The sequence below is a fragment of the Leptopilina heterotoma genome, unplaced genomic scaffold (genome assembly GCF_015476425.1).
Source record: "Leptopilina heterotoma isolate Lh14 unplaced genomic scaffold, ASM1547642v1 Lhet_278, whole genome shotgun sequence".
NCBI lineage: Eukaryota > Metazoa > Arthropoda > Insecta > Hymenoptera > Figitidae > Leptopilina > Leptopilina heterotoma.
This window is the reverse complement of record NW_025110986.1, coordinates 1,544,733-1,563,109: the sequence shown is the minus strand read 5'-3', so window position 1 is coordinate 1,563,109 and position 18,377 is coordinate 1,544,733. Positions and strand designations below refer to the sequence as shown.

At 37.8% G+C, this 18,377-nt stretch overlaps 1 protein-coding gene across 3 annotated transcripts in view; it reads right to left on the bottom strand.

Annotated features, from left to right (window-relative positions):
• Window positions 1-15,001: 15,001 nt before the first annotated feature.
• Window positions 15,002-18,377, bottom strand: part of LOC122504070 (cadherin-23) — a 123,442-nt gene continuing 120,066 nt past the window's right edge. For 2 of the 3 annotated variants that reach the window (XM_043614962.1, XM_043614961.1), the window contains exons 24-26: window positions 16,837-16,969; window positions 16,458-16,592; window positions 15,005-15,437 (exon numbers count right to left, since the gene is read on the bottom strand). In XM_043614962.1, coding sequence (XP_043470897.1) covers window positions 15,332-15,437; window positions 16,458-16,592; window positions 16,837-16,969 — 374 coding nt within the window. In that variant the 3' untranslated portion in view covers window positions 15,005-15,331. Of the gene's footprint in view, window positions 15,438-16,457; window positions 16,593-16,836; window positions 16,970-18,377 lie in introns of all 3 variants that reach the window. The other variant, XM_043614963.1, reaches the window with a different exon arrangement.

Sequence of the window (18,377 nt, the reverse complement as noted above, 5' to 3'; positions counted from 1 at the left end):
GATCTCGCTTGGTATTCCATCCCTGCCTGGCGCCTTGCCATTTTTCAACGCCCTTGACGCCTTTTTTAGTTCTTCAAGCGTGAAGAGCTCCTCCATCTGTACTACGCAAGTATAGTCCTCCCTGGGGCTCGGTTCCACATGGGGAAACAGCGCTCTTATGATTTTTTGGACCCAAATCGGATTGCTTAGACCAGGGGTTTTTTGTCTTGAAACTAATTTCTTAGTAACAATTTTAAACGCCAAACCCCATGGATCATTCTCGGTCTTACCGATTAGGTCTTTCCAGCACTTTCGTTAGCTACTCCTCATAGCCCGCTTGAAGATTCGCCTGGCTTTATGCCAATCTTCTTACAGCGTGAGGTCTCCCTTCGAGTGGGTATATTTCCTCCTCGCTGCATTGCACTCTCTCCTTAAGCGGGCTAATTCATCGCTCCACCAGTACAGAGCACCCTTCCTAGCTTTTGTTTGGCGCCGGCGAGGCATGGCTCTGAAGTTGTTTCATCGAGTTCCCGAATATCGAGGGTCTTTTTATTGACAAGAGCCGTAACCTCGGCCTTGTCCTGAAGGACGGAGGTAAGTTTCTCAGCGAACTTTGAAGTTTCACCCCCCTTTTTGACCACAAATTATTATTATTATTATTATTATTATTATTATTATTATTATTATTATTATTATTATTATTATTATTATTATTATTATTGTTAGTTGTTTATTATTGTTAGCTCTTGTTCTGGTCTACCCACTAAAAACCACTCCCGTCTTAATTTGGGACACTTGATCCACCCGCGGAACCACCGTCAGGCCTTCAACCTCGCAAATGGTGGTCCCCTTGTCCTACTCCTTAACTGGGCCTTAATCCGCTCTAGCTTTGTGGGAACGTAGGTGGGAGGAAAACTAAATGATTTCCTCCCCCCCCACACTCACACACAGCTGAGCACTGGACTCCTCCGGTCAACATCGTCTTCCGTCTCTTGCCGCTCTTGTTCTGGCATTATTTCCTCCTTGTCCTTGACAAAGTCTTCTTTGCTTCCTCGAGGGCAGTTCTGAAGACCTTGCAACCTCCTGATCCGGCGACATGCTGGATATTCTCCTTCTCGCCGAACTTTGCCTGGCATAAGAAGCAGCATGGGCTCTTCTTACAATCTGTTGCCTTATGGCCAGCTTCTCTGCACTTGAAGCACGCAGCTGACCTATCTGCACCTTGACAATCTCTACCTAGATGGCCATAGTCAAGGCACTTTTGACACCTTGTGACCATAGTTCTGCTTCTTACCTTGCAAGAGACGAACCCAATCTTTATGTGCCCAATTTTCTCCAGCTTATCAGCGTCTTCCTGATTGGTGACCACGACAGCCAGCTTTACTCCTCGCTTGTTTGGTCCTAGAACCGTCACCTTCCTACTTCCTGCTGGTACCGTAGAAATTTTCTCCAGGGCACACAGTACATCATCTTTTTCTGTAAGGGCATTCATATCGCGGATTTCCAACGTAGTTCGCCGGTCCGCCATCTGCACCTTACCCAGATCGCCGATCACCTTTGTCACCTCTTCGGTGAACAACTTCTTGTTTGAAGACCCCCCAATTTTAATGAGCAGGTCTCCCTTTTTAGTGGGTGAAGCTCCCACAACCCCTGTCTGACTGGCCTCCAGGTCAGCCTCTTTTCGAACTTTCGCCAGCACTTCGGCGAAGGTAGCTCCTTCAGCCACTTTGACGATCACTGTGGCTCTTCCTTTCTTAACTAGATTTGGCTTTGGTGCCGGTTTGGTCTCGTTACCTTTAGACCTTCTAGAAGGTCCCTCCTTCCTCTTCTTTTTTGGGTCCTTCGTACTCTCAGGATCACTTCTCTTCCGCTTCTGAGACTCCAGGACAAAGTTTTTAAGCATTACTGCATTAAAACGGTCACGTCTCATTCTTCGGTCCTTTCGTGCATCCTCTGACCAGGCTAACCCCTGGTAGAACTTCTTATCTTTTCTGGACGCAGCTGCGTGCTTCTCCTTCACATACCGTATGAGCGATGTTGTGCTTCTAAGTCCATCCTTAATTGTCCTATTGACATTCTTCTGGACTTCGCAGGACTTCAGCATCTTGCTGACCTCTTCTTCAATTTCTAGAATGCTTGCTGCCTCTTCCGCCCGCAGCTTCACGCATTCATATCGATGTTCATTGCAGCTAGCAATGTCAATCGCAGAAGCATTACTGAATACAGAAATGCAGCTGGCTTGACTCGTCACGCTGCTCGTACTTCCTCGTCTCTCCGCCCTGTCCACGATGATCTGTGGCACTCCCAACGCGTTGTTGCCCTCCTGCATCCTTGGGCCACTGGCCACCGTCCCCACGCTATGCGCTTGACGATCGGAACCAGTGAGGGATTTAGCCGTAGCATTACCCCGCAGGTACTCTTTCTCGTTTTTGCAATCGCTCATGATGGATGTTTCTTGTTTACTGGTTTTGGTTTGCGTCGAGTATTTGATTTCCTCGATACCACCTATTTCTAGGAAGCTAACCTATCCGCCACCTGGCACGCGTCCGATATAGGACGAGCAACCCCGCGCAAATGAACAAGTTCTAATGCGCCCCAGGTAGAACAAAAGTTCCAATTAGAACAAAGTTCCAACCGGGCACGGATTATTATTATTATTTATTTATTTTTGTTTTTTGCTTAGGGACTTTTGGGAAATCTGCTTACAGATACCTTGGATTCCGCACTCCAAGGTTATGTGGGGTTGGTATGACAATTAAAAAAAGAAAAATAAATGTAAATTTAATAAACTGGCCACCTACTGCCAGCCCGACCCACTAAAACCCGTAACCCTTCTTCTGGAGCCCTTTACCCTCCCTCGGAACTGTCGTAAGACAGGCCTTCGAGGGTGGCGCTCTAACTCTGTCGCTATTGCGACTTTCTGCTTTTCTCTGCGGTTATCCTGCGTTACTAGTTAAAATGTTTTGAAACTATTTCAATATAAAAGCGGAATTAACAGCACAACAATAATTAAAAATAACGAATGTGTAATTAAGTCTAAAAGTCAAAAGATAAAATTGCAGACGGATATATAAAAAAAGAAAAAAATAAACGCGTATATAATATTGAAAACATAAAACAAATTAAAAAAATGTATAAGGACAAATAAATCACAAAATAAATTAATGAAAAACAAACAAAACAAATTAAAAGCTGTTTAAATTACGCTTTTTGGCGGCCGTCGAGATCTTTCCTCGACATAACCGTGATTATGAAGTTCTCAACTTGCCGCCAATTCTCTTCTGACTGGGTCATCAGCGATACCATGTTCTCCGGTGTAACTTGACTGTTCACACCTTCGAACATGGCCCGCCTCTCCAAGTCCCATTTCTTGCTTGAGAAGAGGGTGTGCTCCACGTTGTCCTCAGGGAACTGGCAATATGCACACACCTCGTCCTCGCGTAATTTAAAGCGACACAGGTTCACCAGATTCTTCTGGTTTTACGGCTGCAAACGCCTTTTTTAGGATTTCGTTGTAAGCCTTTGGGTCTTTCGCTGAAATCTTAATTGCTTCCGTTGTCCTAAACTTCAAATGATGTTTGGGGAGCTCATTTTTCTTTCCTGCAGGCTACTTCTTTGGAGGTCCTTTGTTTCCTCTGCTGACTACTTTAAATTCGTCAGATTCTGCCGATGCATTCCTTGAGGTGACTGAACCATAAGTCTCCCCTGAGGCCATCTTTTCACTTCCCTTTGGAATTATAGGGTTTTGCGCTGGAGCTTTCTTGCACTTAACCCTCTTTTCCACTGGAGTTTCCTTCTGAAGACTTGCCTCCGGACTTCCGTTCTCTCTAGGCCGTTTTCTACCATCAGTCGTTTCCTTTCCTTGATTTTTGTTCTTTGGCGTACCAGGGTTTGAACTTAGCGTATCCATATTTAGAGCATACGGCTCAGGTTTTTTAAATGGCTCGGGGATAAAACGCAGGTTACTGCTAATCACCGCGTGCGCCTTCCCCAAAGCCACCATACCGTCCTGAACATCCTTACTAATGTTCCTCTGCTTCTTGCAGGCACGCTACAAGCTCTCCAATTCTTCGGAACTGTCGTAAGACTTTTGCCTTCAAGGGTGGCGCTCTAACTCTGTCGCTATTGCGACTTTCTGCTTTTCTCTGCGGTTATCCTGCGTTACTAGTTAAAATGTTTTGAAACTATTTCAATATAAAAGCGGAATTAACAGCACAACAATAATTAAAAATAACAAATGTGTAATTAAGTGTAAAAGTCAAAAGATAAAATTGCAGACGGATATATAAAAAAAGAAAAAAATAAACGCGTATATAATATTGAAAACACAAACAATTAAAAAATGTATAAGGACAAATAAATCACAAAATAAATTAATAAAAAACAAACGTCCAAATTAAAAGCTGTTTAAATTACGCTTTTTAGCGGCCGTCGAGATCCTTCTTCGACATAACCGAAATTATGAAGTTCTCGACTTGCCGCCAATTCTCTTCCGACTGGGTCATCAGCGATACCATGTTCTCCGGTGTAACTTGACTATTTACACCTTCGAACATGGCCCGCCTCTCCAAGTTCCATTTTCTGCATGAGAAGTTCTCGACTTGCCGCCAATTGTCTTCTCACTGGGTCATCAGCGATACCATGTTCTCCGGTGTAACTTGACTGTTTACACCTTCAAACATGGCCCGCCTCTCCATGTCCCATTTCTTGCATGAGAAGAGGGTGTGCTCCGCGTTGTCCTCAGGGAACTGGCAATATGGACACACCTCGTCCTCGCGTAATTTAAAGCGACACAGGTACGAGTTAAAACACCCATGACCTGTGAGCGTCTGAGTCATATGTATAATAGGAAACCTGACCGTGTTTCCTATTTATCCAGGTGGCGAGTGCCGGGATAAGGCGATAAGTCTATCGACCTTTTTCCTCACCATCCCATCTTTCTTGCCATCTTTCTATGAGCCTGTGCCTCGCTTCTTTGCGGATCAGGCCCTTGCTTGGTCTTATTTCCTCATCTAAGGAACTTCTTTCTTTAGAAAAGAGAAACATTTCTTCCCTTTCCCTCGCCAAAAGATCTGCTGGCGGGACACTTGCAAGGACCTGCACAGCACTCGTAGATACCGTCATATATGCAGAGATGATACGAGTTGTTATCGATCTCTGCGCCGACAGTATCTTTTCACAGATGGTCACACATCTTTTGCACCTCAGGGATGGGGCCCACGCTGGTGCTGCATAGAGCATTTTAGCGTGGGCGACACTTGCCACCAGTCTCCGTTTGTGTTCACGGGGTCTGCCTACATTTGGCATTAACCGTGAAAGATTAGCCGCACACTCGATCGCCTTATTTGACGCCGTAGCCATGTGGTCGTGGGAGTTTAACCTTCCATCACTGAATGCCGCCGACTGCATGGGAAACCTTTCTAGGATGATGCCCAATGTCGGTGGCCCCAGGGAAAAGAAACGCCGATTAGTGGCGACCGTGGTTCAAGCAAAGCAGCTCTATGCTGCCCCTGCATGGGCTGAGTCCCTAAAGAACCGCGGCATCTCTGACGAGCTACTCTCCGCACAGGGTGGTTGTGCGCGGAGAGTGGTTTCAGCCTACAGAACAGTTTCAACGAGCGCTGCTTTAGTTCTTGCGAGTCTCCCGCCAGTGGACTTACTGGCGAGGGAAAGACAGGAAGTCTTTCAGCGTAACAAAGATCTAGTTACCTCGCAAGAGCAGAGTAGAAATCTCGCCAAAGCGGCTATCCGCAAAGAGGCGAGATGTAGACTCCTTGAACAATGGCAAGAGAGATGGGATGGGGATCTTAAAGGAAGGTGGACATATCGCCTGATCCCCAACCTCGCCACTTGGCTAGGAAGAAAGCACGGTGAAGTTGGCTACTACCTGACACAAGTGTTGTCAGGTCACGGATGTTTCCGACAGTACCTTCATAGGTTTAAGATTAAGAGAGTAGCAAAATGCGCCTACTGTGACGCTGCAGTAGATGACGCGGAGCATACTCTCTTTTATTGCGGGCACTGGAGCCATGATAGAATGGCCATGTTTACGGCAGTTGGCTTTGAAATCAACGCCGATAACATGGTGTCTACCATGGTTCAGAACGTGGACTCGTGGAGGCATATTGAATCCTTCATTATTAAAGTAATGAAAGAAAAAGATAGAGACGGAAGACGAGGTTGACCGAAGGAATCCAGTGCTCAGCTGTGTGTGAGCGTGGGGGGGAGGAAATCACTTAGTTTTCCTCCCACCCACGCTCCCACATTGTATAAGCGGATTAAAAGCACGTTAAGGAACACGGTAAGGGGACCCCACTTGCGAAGTTGAAGGCCTGACGGTAGTTCCGCAGGTGGATGAAGTGTCCCAAATTAAGACGGGAGTGGTTTTTAGTGGGTAGACCAGAACAAGAGCGGTCACCCCCACATAACCTGGAATTCAGTAACCAGGTATCTGAATTCGCAGATTTTCCACTTCCGACTACAAAAAAAAAAAAAAAAAAAAAAAAAAAAAAAATAATAATAATAATAATAATAATAATAATAATAATAATAATAATAATAATAATAATAATAATAATAATAATAATAATAATAATAATAATAATAATAATAATAATAATAATAATAATAATAATAATAATAATAATAATAATAATAATAATAATAATAATAATAATAATAGATTGTCGCAGTGGATCCTGAGTTGCTTCTTGACGTCTTTAATACGTGCTTGACAGACGGAGAGTTCTTCGGTGACTGGAAAACGCAGAAGTTGGTCCTTCTCAGGAAAGGCGATAAACCTCTGGATAAGGTCACATCGTTCAGACCAATTTGTTTATTGGATACGATGGGCAAATTTCTAGAGGGAATGGTTCTGCAGAGACTTCAGGAAATCCTGATAGGTAAAAATAGCCTATCGGAGAATCAATTTGGCTTTCGTAAAGGCCGGTCAACAGTTGACGCAATACTCACTGTTGTAAACCATGCGAGGAAAGTCAAAGAGGACAAGAAGAAGGGATTCTGCGCGCTTATCTCCATCGACATACGTAATGCATTTAACTCCGCAAAGTGGGACAATTGCATCAAGGCGATGCGTCGTAAAGGGGTACCAACCTATCTGTTGCGAATGATAGACAACTATCTCAGCGACAGATGGGTTGAATACAAGAGCGATGCATGTCATCTCAAACATGAAATGACATGCGGAGCTCCCCAAGTATCAAAGGTAGGTCCATTCATATGGAACGTCATGTACGATGACTTCCTTAGAATTGAGTTACCTGAAGATACGATAATGGTTGGCTTTGCGGATGACGTCATTATAGTGTGTGGCGCGCGGACTTCTCGGATTCTAGAAATAAGGGTCAACGAAAGCTTGAGACGAGCAAAGCTCTGGTTAGATCTCAACGGCCTACAAATGGCCACAGAGAAGACAGAAGCTTTGCTTGTCACAAGTAAAGATCCTTTGAGGTCCCGAAGATTCGGATAGGACAGACTGAAGTCTCCTGGGGAAACAGTTTAAAGTACCTGGGAGTGACGTTGGATCGAAAATTAAAGTTCGACCAACATTCTAAGATCACGTCACTGAATGCCGCCGACTGCATGGGAAACCTTTCTAGGATGATGCCCAATGTCGGTGGCCCCAGGGAAAAGAAACGCCGATTAGTGGCGACCGTGGTTCAAGCAAAGCAACTCTATGCTGCCCCTGCATGGGCTGAGTCCCTAAAGAACCGCGGCATCTCTGACGAGCTACTCTCCGCACAGGGTGGTTGTGCGCGGAGAGTAGTTTCAGCCTACAGAACAGTTTCAACGAGCGCTGCTTTAGTTCTTGCGACTAGCAAAAAGCTGGCTGGATACCAGAGGTCTTGAAATGGCCCTGGAAAAGACCGAGGCACTGCTAGTTACAGACAGACGTGGTTATGAGCTCCCACGAATCGTGATAGACGGATTCGAGGTCAAGTGGAGTAAACAAATTAAATACCTTGGTGTGGAGTTGGATGGAAGGTTAAACTTCCACCACCACATGGCTACGGCGTCGAATAAGGCGATCGAGTGTGCGGCTAATCTTTCACGGTTAATGCCAAATGTTGGCGGACCCCGTGAACAAAAAAGAAGACTGGTGGCGAGTGTCGCCCACGCTAAAATGCTCTATGCAGCACCAGCGTGGGCCCCATCCCTGAGGAGTAAAAGATGTGTTACCATCTGTGAAAAGATACTGTCGGCGCAGAGATCGATAACAACGCGTATCATCTCTGCATATAAGACGGTATCTACGAGTGCTGTGCAGGTCCTTGCAAGTGTCCCGCCAGCAGATCTCTTGGCGAGGGAAAGGGAAGAAATGTTTCTCTTTTCTAAAGAAAGCAGTTCCTGGGATGAGGAATTAAGACCAAGCAAGGGCCTGATCCGCAAAGAAGCGAGGCACAGGCTCATAGAAAGATGGCAGGAAAGATGGGATGGTGAGGGAAAAGGTCGATGGACCTATCGCCTTATCCCGGCACTCGCCACCTGGATAAATAGGAAACACGGTCAGGTTTCCTATTATTTGACTCAGGCGCTCACAGGTCACGGGTGTTTTAACTCGTACCTGTGTCGCTTTAAATTACGCGAGAACGAGGTGTGTGCATATTGCCAGTTCCCTGAGGACAACGCGGAGCACACCCTCTTCTCATGCAAAAAATGGGACTTGGAGAGGCGGGCCATGTTCGAAGGTGTAAACAGTCAAGTTACACCGGAGAATATGGTATCGCTGATGACCCAGTCGGAAGAGAATTGGCGGCAAGTCGAGAACTTCATAATCTCGGTTATGTCGAGGAAGGATCTCGACGGCCGCCAAAAAGCGTAATTTAAACAGCTTTTAATTTGTTTGTTTGTTTTTTATTAATTTATTTTGTGATTTATTTGTCCCTATACATTTTTTTTAATTTGTTTTGTTTTTTTTATTCATCTTTGTACAATTTTATGTTTTCAATATTTTATACGCGTTTATTTTTATTTTTTTTTATATATCCGTTTATAATTTTATCTTTTGACTTTTTAAACTTCTTAAAATTTTTGTTTTTTATTGTTGTTGTGCTGTTAATTCCGCTTTTATATTGAAATAGTTTTAAATTTTTTAACTATTGACGCAGGAGAACCGCAGACACAGAACAAAGTCGCAGCAGCGATAGAGTTGGAGCGCCTCCCTCGAAGGCTAAAGTCTTACGACAGTTCCGAGGGAGGGTAAAGGGCTCCAAAAGAAGGGTTACGGGTTTTAGTGGGTTGGGCTGGTAGTAGGTCGCCAGTTTATTAAATTTATTATAACATTTATTTATTTATCCTTTTATTTAAATTCCCTTTTTTTTATTTTACCAACCCCACATAACCTTGGAGTGCGGAATCCAAGGTATCTGTAAACAGATTTCCCAAAATTCCCTAAGCAAAAAAAAAAAAAAAATAAATAAATAATAATAATAATAATAATAATAATAATAATAATAATAATAATAATTATTATTATTATTATTATTATTATTATTTTTTTTTTTTTTTTTTGCTTAGGGACTTTTGGGAAATCTGCCTACAGATACCTTGGATTCCGCACTCCAAGGTTATGTGGGGTTGGTACAATGAAACAAAAGGAAATATTAAAAAAAAAGATAAATACATAAATGTTATAATAAATTTAATAAACTGGCGACCTACTACCAGCCCGACCCACTAAAACCCGTAACCCTTCTTCTGGAGCCCTTTACCCTCCCTCGGAACTGTCGTAAGACTTAGCCTTCGAGGGTGGCGCTCCAACTCTGTCGCTAATGCGACCTTCTCCCTTTCTCTGCGGTCCTCCTGCGTCCGTAGTTAAAAAAATGATTAAAACTATTACAAAGTCCAAGCGGAATTCACAGCACAAAAATAATAAAAAAAAACAAATATTTTAAGAAGTGTAAAAAGTCAAAAGATAAAATTGTAAACGGATATAAAAAAGAAAAGAAAAAAAAAGTAAACACGTATATAATGTTGAAAAGATAAAACTGTTTAAAGACGAATAAAAAACACAAAACAAATTAAACAAAAAAATGTATAAGGACAAATAAATCACAAAATAAATTAATAAAAAACAAACAAACAAATTAAAAGCTGTTTAAATCACGCTTTTTGGCTCCTTTTAATACTTCTTATTTGCTTTTAGTTCTTGCGAGAGTCTTCTTCGCCTCCTCAAGGGCCGTCCTGAAGACTCCGCATCCTCCGCTGCCTGCAATATGGGTGGTTGACACCTTATTGCCAATCTTTTCCTTGCACAAAAAGCAACTTGAGTTGTTTTTACAGTTGGAGAACCTGTGACCGGCCTTACCGCACTTAAAGCACGCAGCCGATCAGTCCACCTTCTGGCATTTGGCTGCAATATGGCCGTATCCCAGGCATCGATGACACCGGACGACCATTACTCTTCTTTTGATTGGGCAACACATAAAACCAATTTTTACGTGTCCCAATTTCTCCAGCCTGTTCGCCTCTTCCAGGTTGGTGACTACAACCGCGAGCTTCATCCCTCGGCGGTTGGGTCCTAAGACCGTCACTCTCCTGTTTACTGGCTTACCCATTGCTTCAGACAACACTTGTTGCACCTCAGCTTCTTGGGTAAGGCAATCCAAATCACGGATCTCGAGTGTAACTCTTCGATCCAATGACTGCACCTTACCCATGCTTCCAACCGCCTTGGTGACCTCAGCGGTGAAAGCGTCCTTATCGGAGTCTCCTCTGAACTTAATCAGAAGGTCCCCCTTGTTTGTAGCTTTTGCTGCTACTATTCTCGTATGGCTGTCCTCTGGGTTGACCTCTTTGCGAAGCTTACCCAGAACGTCAGCATACGTCAATCCTTCACCGACTCGGATTAGAACTGTGGATCTTTTTGACCCAATTCTTTCCAATTAAGGAATCTTTGGATCTGGTACTTCCGTTTCCATTGGAGGAGCTTCCTCCTTCTTCCTCTTATCGGTTTTGGTTCAAGTCTCTTCTGGACTGTCACCCTCTCTCTTCCGTTTTTGAGCATCTCTTAAGACGCTTTTGAGATTACGCCTATAGAAACGCTCTCTCTCTTTCTTACGGTCCTTGCGGTTGCATTCCGCACCGCTCAGAACGCATGCCAAATCGAAGTCCGACTCATCGGCCGCGGCATGCTTTGCCCTTGCCTCCTTTAGCAGGACGTCGATGACCTTGAGTCCATCCTTTACCGTCCTATTGACGGTCTTCTGAATGTCGCAAGATTTTATCATCTTTGCGACCTCCAACTCCATTTTTTCGAGACAAGTCGCCTCCTCCTTTCTGAGCCGCAAGCATATCTCGTGAGTCTCTTCTATCGCCTCGTCGTCTACTTCTGAGTGGATAGCGCTATGAACGGTTTTTCCGCTACTGCAGCTTGACACACTCAGAAGGCTCGACGTGCTTCCTTTTCTCGTTTTTTTATTTTCCACGATGTTCTGTGGATCTACCCTTTCCACGATCACTCGTGGCACTGCAAGAAATTGTGCGCCCCCACAATCCGCGCGCACTTGAGCATCGGTCCTGGGACCGATGGTGAAATTTCCCGTTTCCGGCCTGCTCACCTGGGGTACCTTCTCAGAATTTTTTGAATTCATTTTTTCTTGCTGTTTGGTTGTCCTTTAGTTGAAAGCCCCGCCACCACGACAAGGTCTACCGAACATATCCATGATGTCAATCATGTCTGGCAGTGGATATGCATCCACTTCTCCCAGCACATCGAAGACATCGATGATGTTCGGCAGTGGACAACCAGCGGCGGAGATTATTATTATTATTATTATTATTATTATTATTATTATTATTATTATTATTATTATTATTATTATTATTATTATTATTATTATTATTATTATTATTATTATTATTATTATTATTATTATTATTATTATTATTATTATTATTATTATTATTATTATTATTATTATTATTATTATTTTCATCAATATAGTATGAATTATTTTTGTAATTTCGAAAAATATTATTTTAAAGTTGCAAAATTTAATTATACAACTTAAGTTGTTTAATTTTGCAAGCAAGAACGTCATATCGCTCGAATATATATCATATTTGAAGTCGACATTGATTATTCTACATCATTAAATCATGAAAATTTAATGATGAATATAAATTTCAGAAATAATATATCATTTTAATTCTGGGGGTATTTTCATCATTGTGATTATAATTATGATAAGTTTCAATAAATATGATAATTTTAGCAATTATTCACACGCTTCCAAACCCATTTACTCTTTACAAGGGTCATTGAGCACTAATACTTTTACATTCCTACAAAAAGTAATATAATACAATATAATATTATATAACTAGCTGTCGAATATTTACCCCAAGTTTTCAAATTCTTGGGGTAGGGCATCACTATTTAATGCAAATTTACTTGATCACCTGAGAATAGTTTTTGAGATGTACTTAGTGTGCAAAAAAATTGCTAAAACTAAGTTTTCGGACAAATTTTGATACTTTATTATTCGACACATATTATATTTTTGTTATTCTAATATTTACCTTAATAACTTTTGGATATCCTAGTTTCATGAAATGTTTTTGTTTTTTTGTGCCAGTCTCGAAATTTAAGATAAAAAATAATTATTCGAACCGATGCACAGTTTTTCGCACCTAGGCGAGTTGTAACAGGCTGTTTCAACTCACCTAGGTTTACTCAAATTTGTGCTTGATCGAAAAGAGACTGTTTGGATTTTTGCTAAAGTATATTGTTTTATATGATCGCTTTAAAAGTATTTAGAATTTTACAAATTTTTGTGTAAATCACTTTCATATTTTCGAAAGTAAAAAAATATTAATAAAAACATTTTTCGAGTTGCTCTTTCATATACAAAATTCAGGACTTGTTTTAGGATCAAATTCAGGACTTGTTTGAGGAAAAGTTTTAGGATCAGATTTAGAACTTGTTTAAGAATTAGTTTTTGGATCAGAGTGACGATTTGTTTAAGGACTAGTTTTAGGATCAGATTAAGAACTTGTTGTAGATCTAGTTTTATGTTTAGATTGAGGACTCTTTTGAGGACTTGCGTTTTAGACTTGTTAAGGTCTTGTTTGAAGACTAGTTTTTGGATTAGATTGAGGACTTATTTGAACCTAGTTTTAGGATCAGATTAAGAACTAGTTTTAGGATTAAATTCAGGACTAATTTTTAATATCGGTTGAGGTCTTTTTAAGGACTAGTTTTAGAATCATAATCTGGACCTGTGTGAGATATACCTAAGCACATAAAATTGACTTATTCTGAATATAGCCTGGGAATGTTTCCATAGATAGATTGAGTACCATGACGAAACTGTTAGTATGCATCTTTTAGTTTTTAAGAGTACATTTTGTAGGAAAGGGTAAGTCTTGTTTGCTTTTAAAATAATCATTTTTATAGTTTGTACACTTTGATAATAATTTGATATGTTTGCAATTCAAAGGGCTATCTAAATAAAATTAATGGATAATTTATAAAGGCAAAAAGATATGAGTTGTTATTAATTACATCCTATTATTTACATCCTGGCCCATAAAGTAGTCCTTCCTCTTCCTCGAAGAACTTTTTGCATTGCTGCTCGATAACAATATCGAGCAGCTACATAGTGGTCAGTACAGATGCATAGGCCTCGTTATAAATGCCTGCAGCCAAATTTGACGCTATTTCGACGATTTTAGAGCCGGAATTGACGTATTTTGGGTTTAAGCGCCACACAAGCGAATTGAACGCTTCGTTCGAATTTTGAGTGTGTATATACACCTTTTCAGGTGTATACAAGGTGATACAAGGTTAGGTATACAATAGAACGCATGAAGGGGTGGAGCGCGCGCGTTGGGGTCTGCCCGAGCATTCACACGTGCTCGACGATCGGTCACAAAATCTGTTCTACCTTCGAAAATATGTCAAATTGGCCTCTAAAATTTTAAAGACATATTCTTGGATAGTTTTGGAATAGATTTAAGACAAAATAAAAAAGTCGATTTTTTAAGCCTATAAAGGAGACTACTGCCTTAAGATTCAAATTTGGTATCATATTCGTAATCAGCGACCTCAAAAAACTTATTACTGTCTTTTTTATAAAAAACGATCACTGTTTAGAGAAGTTGACAGCTGTCAACTGTCAAATTGTCAATTTAACATCATATTCGTAATCAGCGGCCTCGATAACCCTTACAAACATGTGTCACTTATTTATAATTATTGTTGCTATTTAGAAAACTTAGATTATTTTTTGTGTGTTTGGGGAGTTTGTTATTAATTTATATAAACAATTATTAACAAATTTTTTTTATTACTTGTATGTTTTTTATTTTGATACTGTGATCCACGGTGAAGAAAATAAGCCTAACTTGATTAAAAAATATTAATATTTAAAAAAGTCGATAAAGTAGGTTTCAACTTCACATTTAGTGAAGGGACTTAAGGCGCTCGCACAGCTCTACTGCCTGTCTGCAGGTCGTCATGGTAACACATGAGAGTAAGGGAGAATAAACATTTAATTTGAATTTTCTGACTCTCTTACTCTTATGTGTTACCATGACGACCTGCAGGCAGGCAGCAGAGCTGTTCGAGCGCCTTTACTAATGAATTGACAATTGTTTCGTGAAAAATTCTGGGAAAATTCAAATAAAAGTTTTGATTTTTCGAATTTTTGAAGAAGCGCCATAACTTATTAATTTTTTTATTTCATATTAATATTTTTTATTTTAATATGGCTAGGATAATTACTTTTATATTATAATAGTTCACTATTAAGGATTTTGGGAAAACTTTTTAGAAATTTCTTCTTACATTCTTTTTGTCTATTATTTATTAAAAGATTTGACTATAAAATAGTTACAAAAACGATATACATAGGTATAAATATCTTATTCACAAATTCGATGCAATTTCTGGCAGAGGTTTTTCTTGAATTATACTGTCGAACATCAGTATATATATAACTTATTAAAAAAATGAAAATATTTTTATTATTTACATATTCGAAATTATTATTGGTAAATACGTTCTTAAATGTTCTTAAATGAACATTTCACAAAATTATTTTAAAATATCAGTTGATAATTGTCGTAAATCGTAAAAATTATAAAATTTTTAATAAAATATAATTTTGTAATTATTAATTTATCATTTATTTTCAATTTTGTAATTATCTGAATAATTTGTTTAGAAACATGTTTTTTAATTACAATAACAGATTCCTTAATTTTATAAATCTGTGTTTGATATTAGTTAGGAAAAGTTAATTGAATTAATGTTTAAAATATGTCAATTATAAAAATTTAATTACATAATGATATTTACAAATGAGTTTCCTTTATAATAAATGGCTTAAAGTTCTGTAGTCTCAATTTTTTTGCCTAAGGGATTATTCGTCACCTGTTGACTTCTTGAAATTGGCGATTCATTTCCTTCGTCCGTGCTAGTTTCCATACTACTAAAAAGTTAATTAACATTATTAATTATAATTTGCAAATTAATATTTATTATTAAATATATTAATTAACATTATTGATTTTTAATTACAATTTTCAAATTAATAATTAAAAAAACCATTTTCAGGAAAAACTGGATAATCATATTTATTTAAAAATAATATACCGTCACTCACGACGTTTCGATATCAACGTTGATATCCTCTTCAGGTGAAAATTAGAATTTTATAACACAAAAAACATAACTATTATAAAGAACAAGCATCTTGGAAAAGATGCTTGGTCTTATTTATTTAAACTAACATAATATTTTAATTTTTGTCAATTCCCACGTTCTCGCCGTGAAAGACACAACATGTTAGTTTAAATAAATAAGAACAAGCATCCTTTCCAAGATGCTTGTTCTTTATAATAGTTATGTTTTTTGTGTTATAAAATTCTAATTTTCACCTGAAGAGGATATCAACGTTGATATCGAAACGTCGTGAGTGACGGTATATTATTTTTAAATAAATATGATTATCCAGTATTTCCTGAAAATGGTTTTTTTAATATATACATATCACTGGATGTACGAAAATTTGAATTTTAAATTAATAATTATAATTTAACATATTAATAAAACTTATTAATTACTATTCTACATGTTAATTATAATTATCAATTAATTATTACTAAATTTTTGATTATATATTATTATTTTATTTAATTATTATTATTTGTTAATATTTATTTATCGAAGTAATTCATTATTTAATAAGTTAATTAAAAATTTTAATTTTTAATTACTATTTAACTCGGAAAAATAAGATTTGAAAAAATTGAATGTAGGTAAAAGGAAAAAAATTAACAACCGATGTAAAAAAGTTTCCGGGAATGAGACCGAGAAATTCCCAAGAGTGAAATAAAAATGAAAACAAAAATATTCTTGGATCTTTGTTACTTGGGCAAATAAACAAAATCTATGCTGAGCAAAAGAAAATTACAAAAATTATTTAATGAAATGAAAATTCGAAACAAACCTTGAAATAGAAGCGACTCTTGGTTGAATGTAATAGGGTTTGTCTTCAGTTGGTCTGTCGTTGGTATTACTTTCGTTTATAATTTCTTCATTGTTTAAGGCATTTTCGTCTAAAGAATCTCTTTCAGATCCGTGGCTATAAAAAATTACATTTATATTAGAAAATAATGTTATTAGTTACAAAATAATTTTTTCAAATACAAATTATTTTGTAACTCAAGAAATTATTATAAGTTATAAAATAATATTTATGAGTTATAAAAGAAGTAGTTTTATAATTTGAAAAATATGTTTATAAGTATAAATTACTTTCAAAATGTATTAATAAAATTATTTAAATTTTCTTAAAAATTGCAAGAAAAAAATTTGTTCATTTTTACCTAAACGACTCGTCACTTTTAAACCATTCGTTTTCATAGGCGTGCATCCAAATTGGATTTGAACCCTCGACACTGTGTTTATTTGTGTTAGGAACTCTACCAGGACCTCTGACAAATTCCGAGTCGGTCGCGCCTATAAAAAATTATTAATTAATTACTTTTTTTGTATATCATTATTCAGGTTTGACACAGGACAGGAAATTCAGTGAAAGGTTAGGAAAAATTGAATTGGTCAGGGAAATTAGGGAAAAGTCAGGAATTTTTATTAAAAGTAGGGGAGACTGGGATAAACCCGCTCACTTTTTTTCAGATCGGTAAAAATCTAGGAAATTATTCTCTAAATCCAAGTTAATTTATATCATTTGAAAGCTTATGATTTCTACTAAAAAAATAAAAACAAATGTTTGCTTTATCTTTTTTAGTTTTACTTAGAGAAAATTTTTAATTCACATATACCAAATTTCGAATTCACAATTTTCCAGGGTAAACCCGCTCACTTTATCTTTTTAAGATGTAACAGTTTTATTTTTTAAATATTAAAATTCATCTTATTCCCGTCTTAAGTATGATTTATTATTGATAAACTATAAGTTCTATAAACAATTCTATAAACAAGAAATTGGTTTAATGAATAATGAATATAGGTTTCATGAATTTCAACTATGGATTTAAATAATGTTATATTTTATTAAGTGAAAGTGAACTGTTGTTACAATTTTGGTTTTAACAAGTCATAAATTTTGTTATTGTTAAAATATAATACGTGAAATTATTTTGTTCTAAATTTTTAATTTAAAACTAAGTGAGCGGCTTTACCCCGACTTCACGTGGGCGACTTTACCCCGAGTGTATTCCTCATATTTCAGAATAAATTTAATTAAATCTTTTTGAAATGAGACAAAACTATATATGTACTTCGAAGTAGGAAAACCAATAGCAACAAAAAAAATTTGACAAATAAATTAAGACTCCAAAATAATGATCGAAAAACTTTAAAATTCAAAAAACGTTTTTTTTTCTGACACCTCTAAAAACATTTGATCGACTCTGATTCTGTGTTGAATTTATGAAACTAAACGAAAGTTCGTTAATATAAGTTGAATGTTAAGTACTATTCACAGTACCAATATCTCTATCTTACGTTGAGTTCATAGCGTCAAATCGTTAGTGAGCGGGTTTACCCCAGTCTCCCCTACTGGAAAAAATTATTCAATTTTTAGGATTCTTAAGAAAATTCTGAATTTTTGTGACTTTTTTGTTTGACACATAAACTATAAAATTACCTCGAATTCTATTACAAAACCTTCAATTTTTTCTATTTCTGCCAATAATTTCTTTTTAAATAACATAATTCTTGAACATACACTGAGAAAAATGGATATTAAGCCTTATTATCTAGATATTAAGGGGTCTTGTAACTTTTTTAGCACTAAAATCGGATGATTTTAAAAAATTTTTTGCTCATAAGTTTTAAAATATAATTGATCGAAAGTTTTTACATGTCATTGTGTATGTTAAGAAGTTTTAAAAAAAGGATTTCA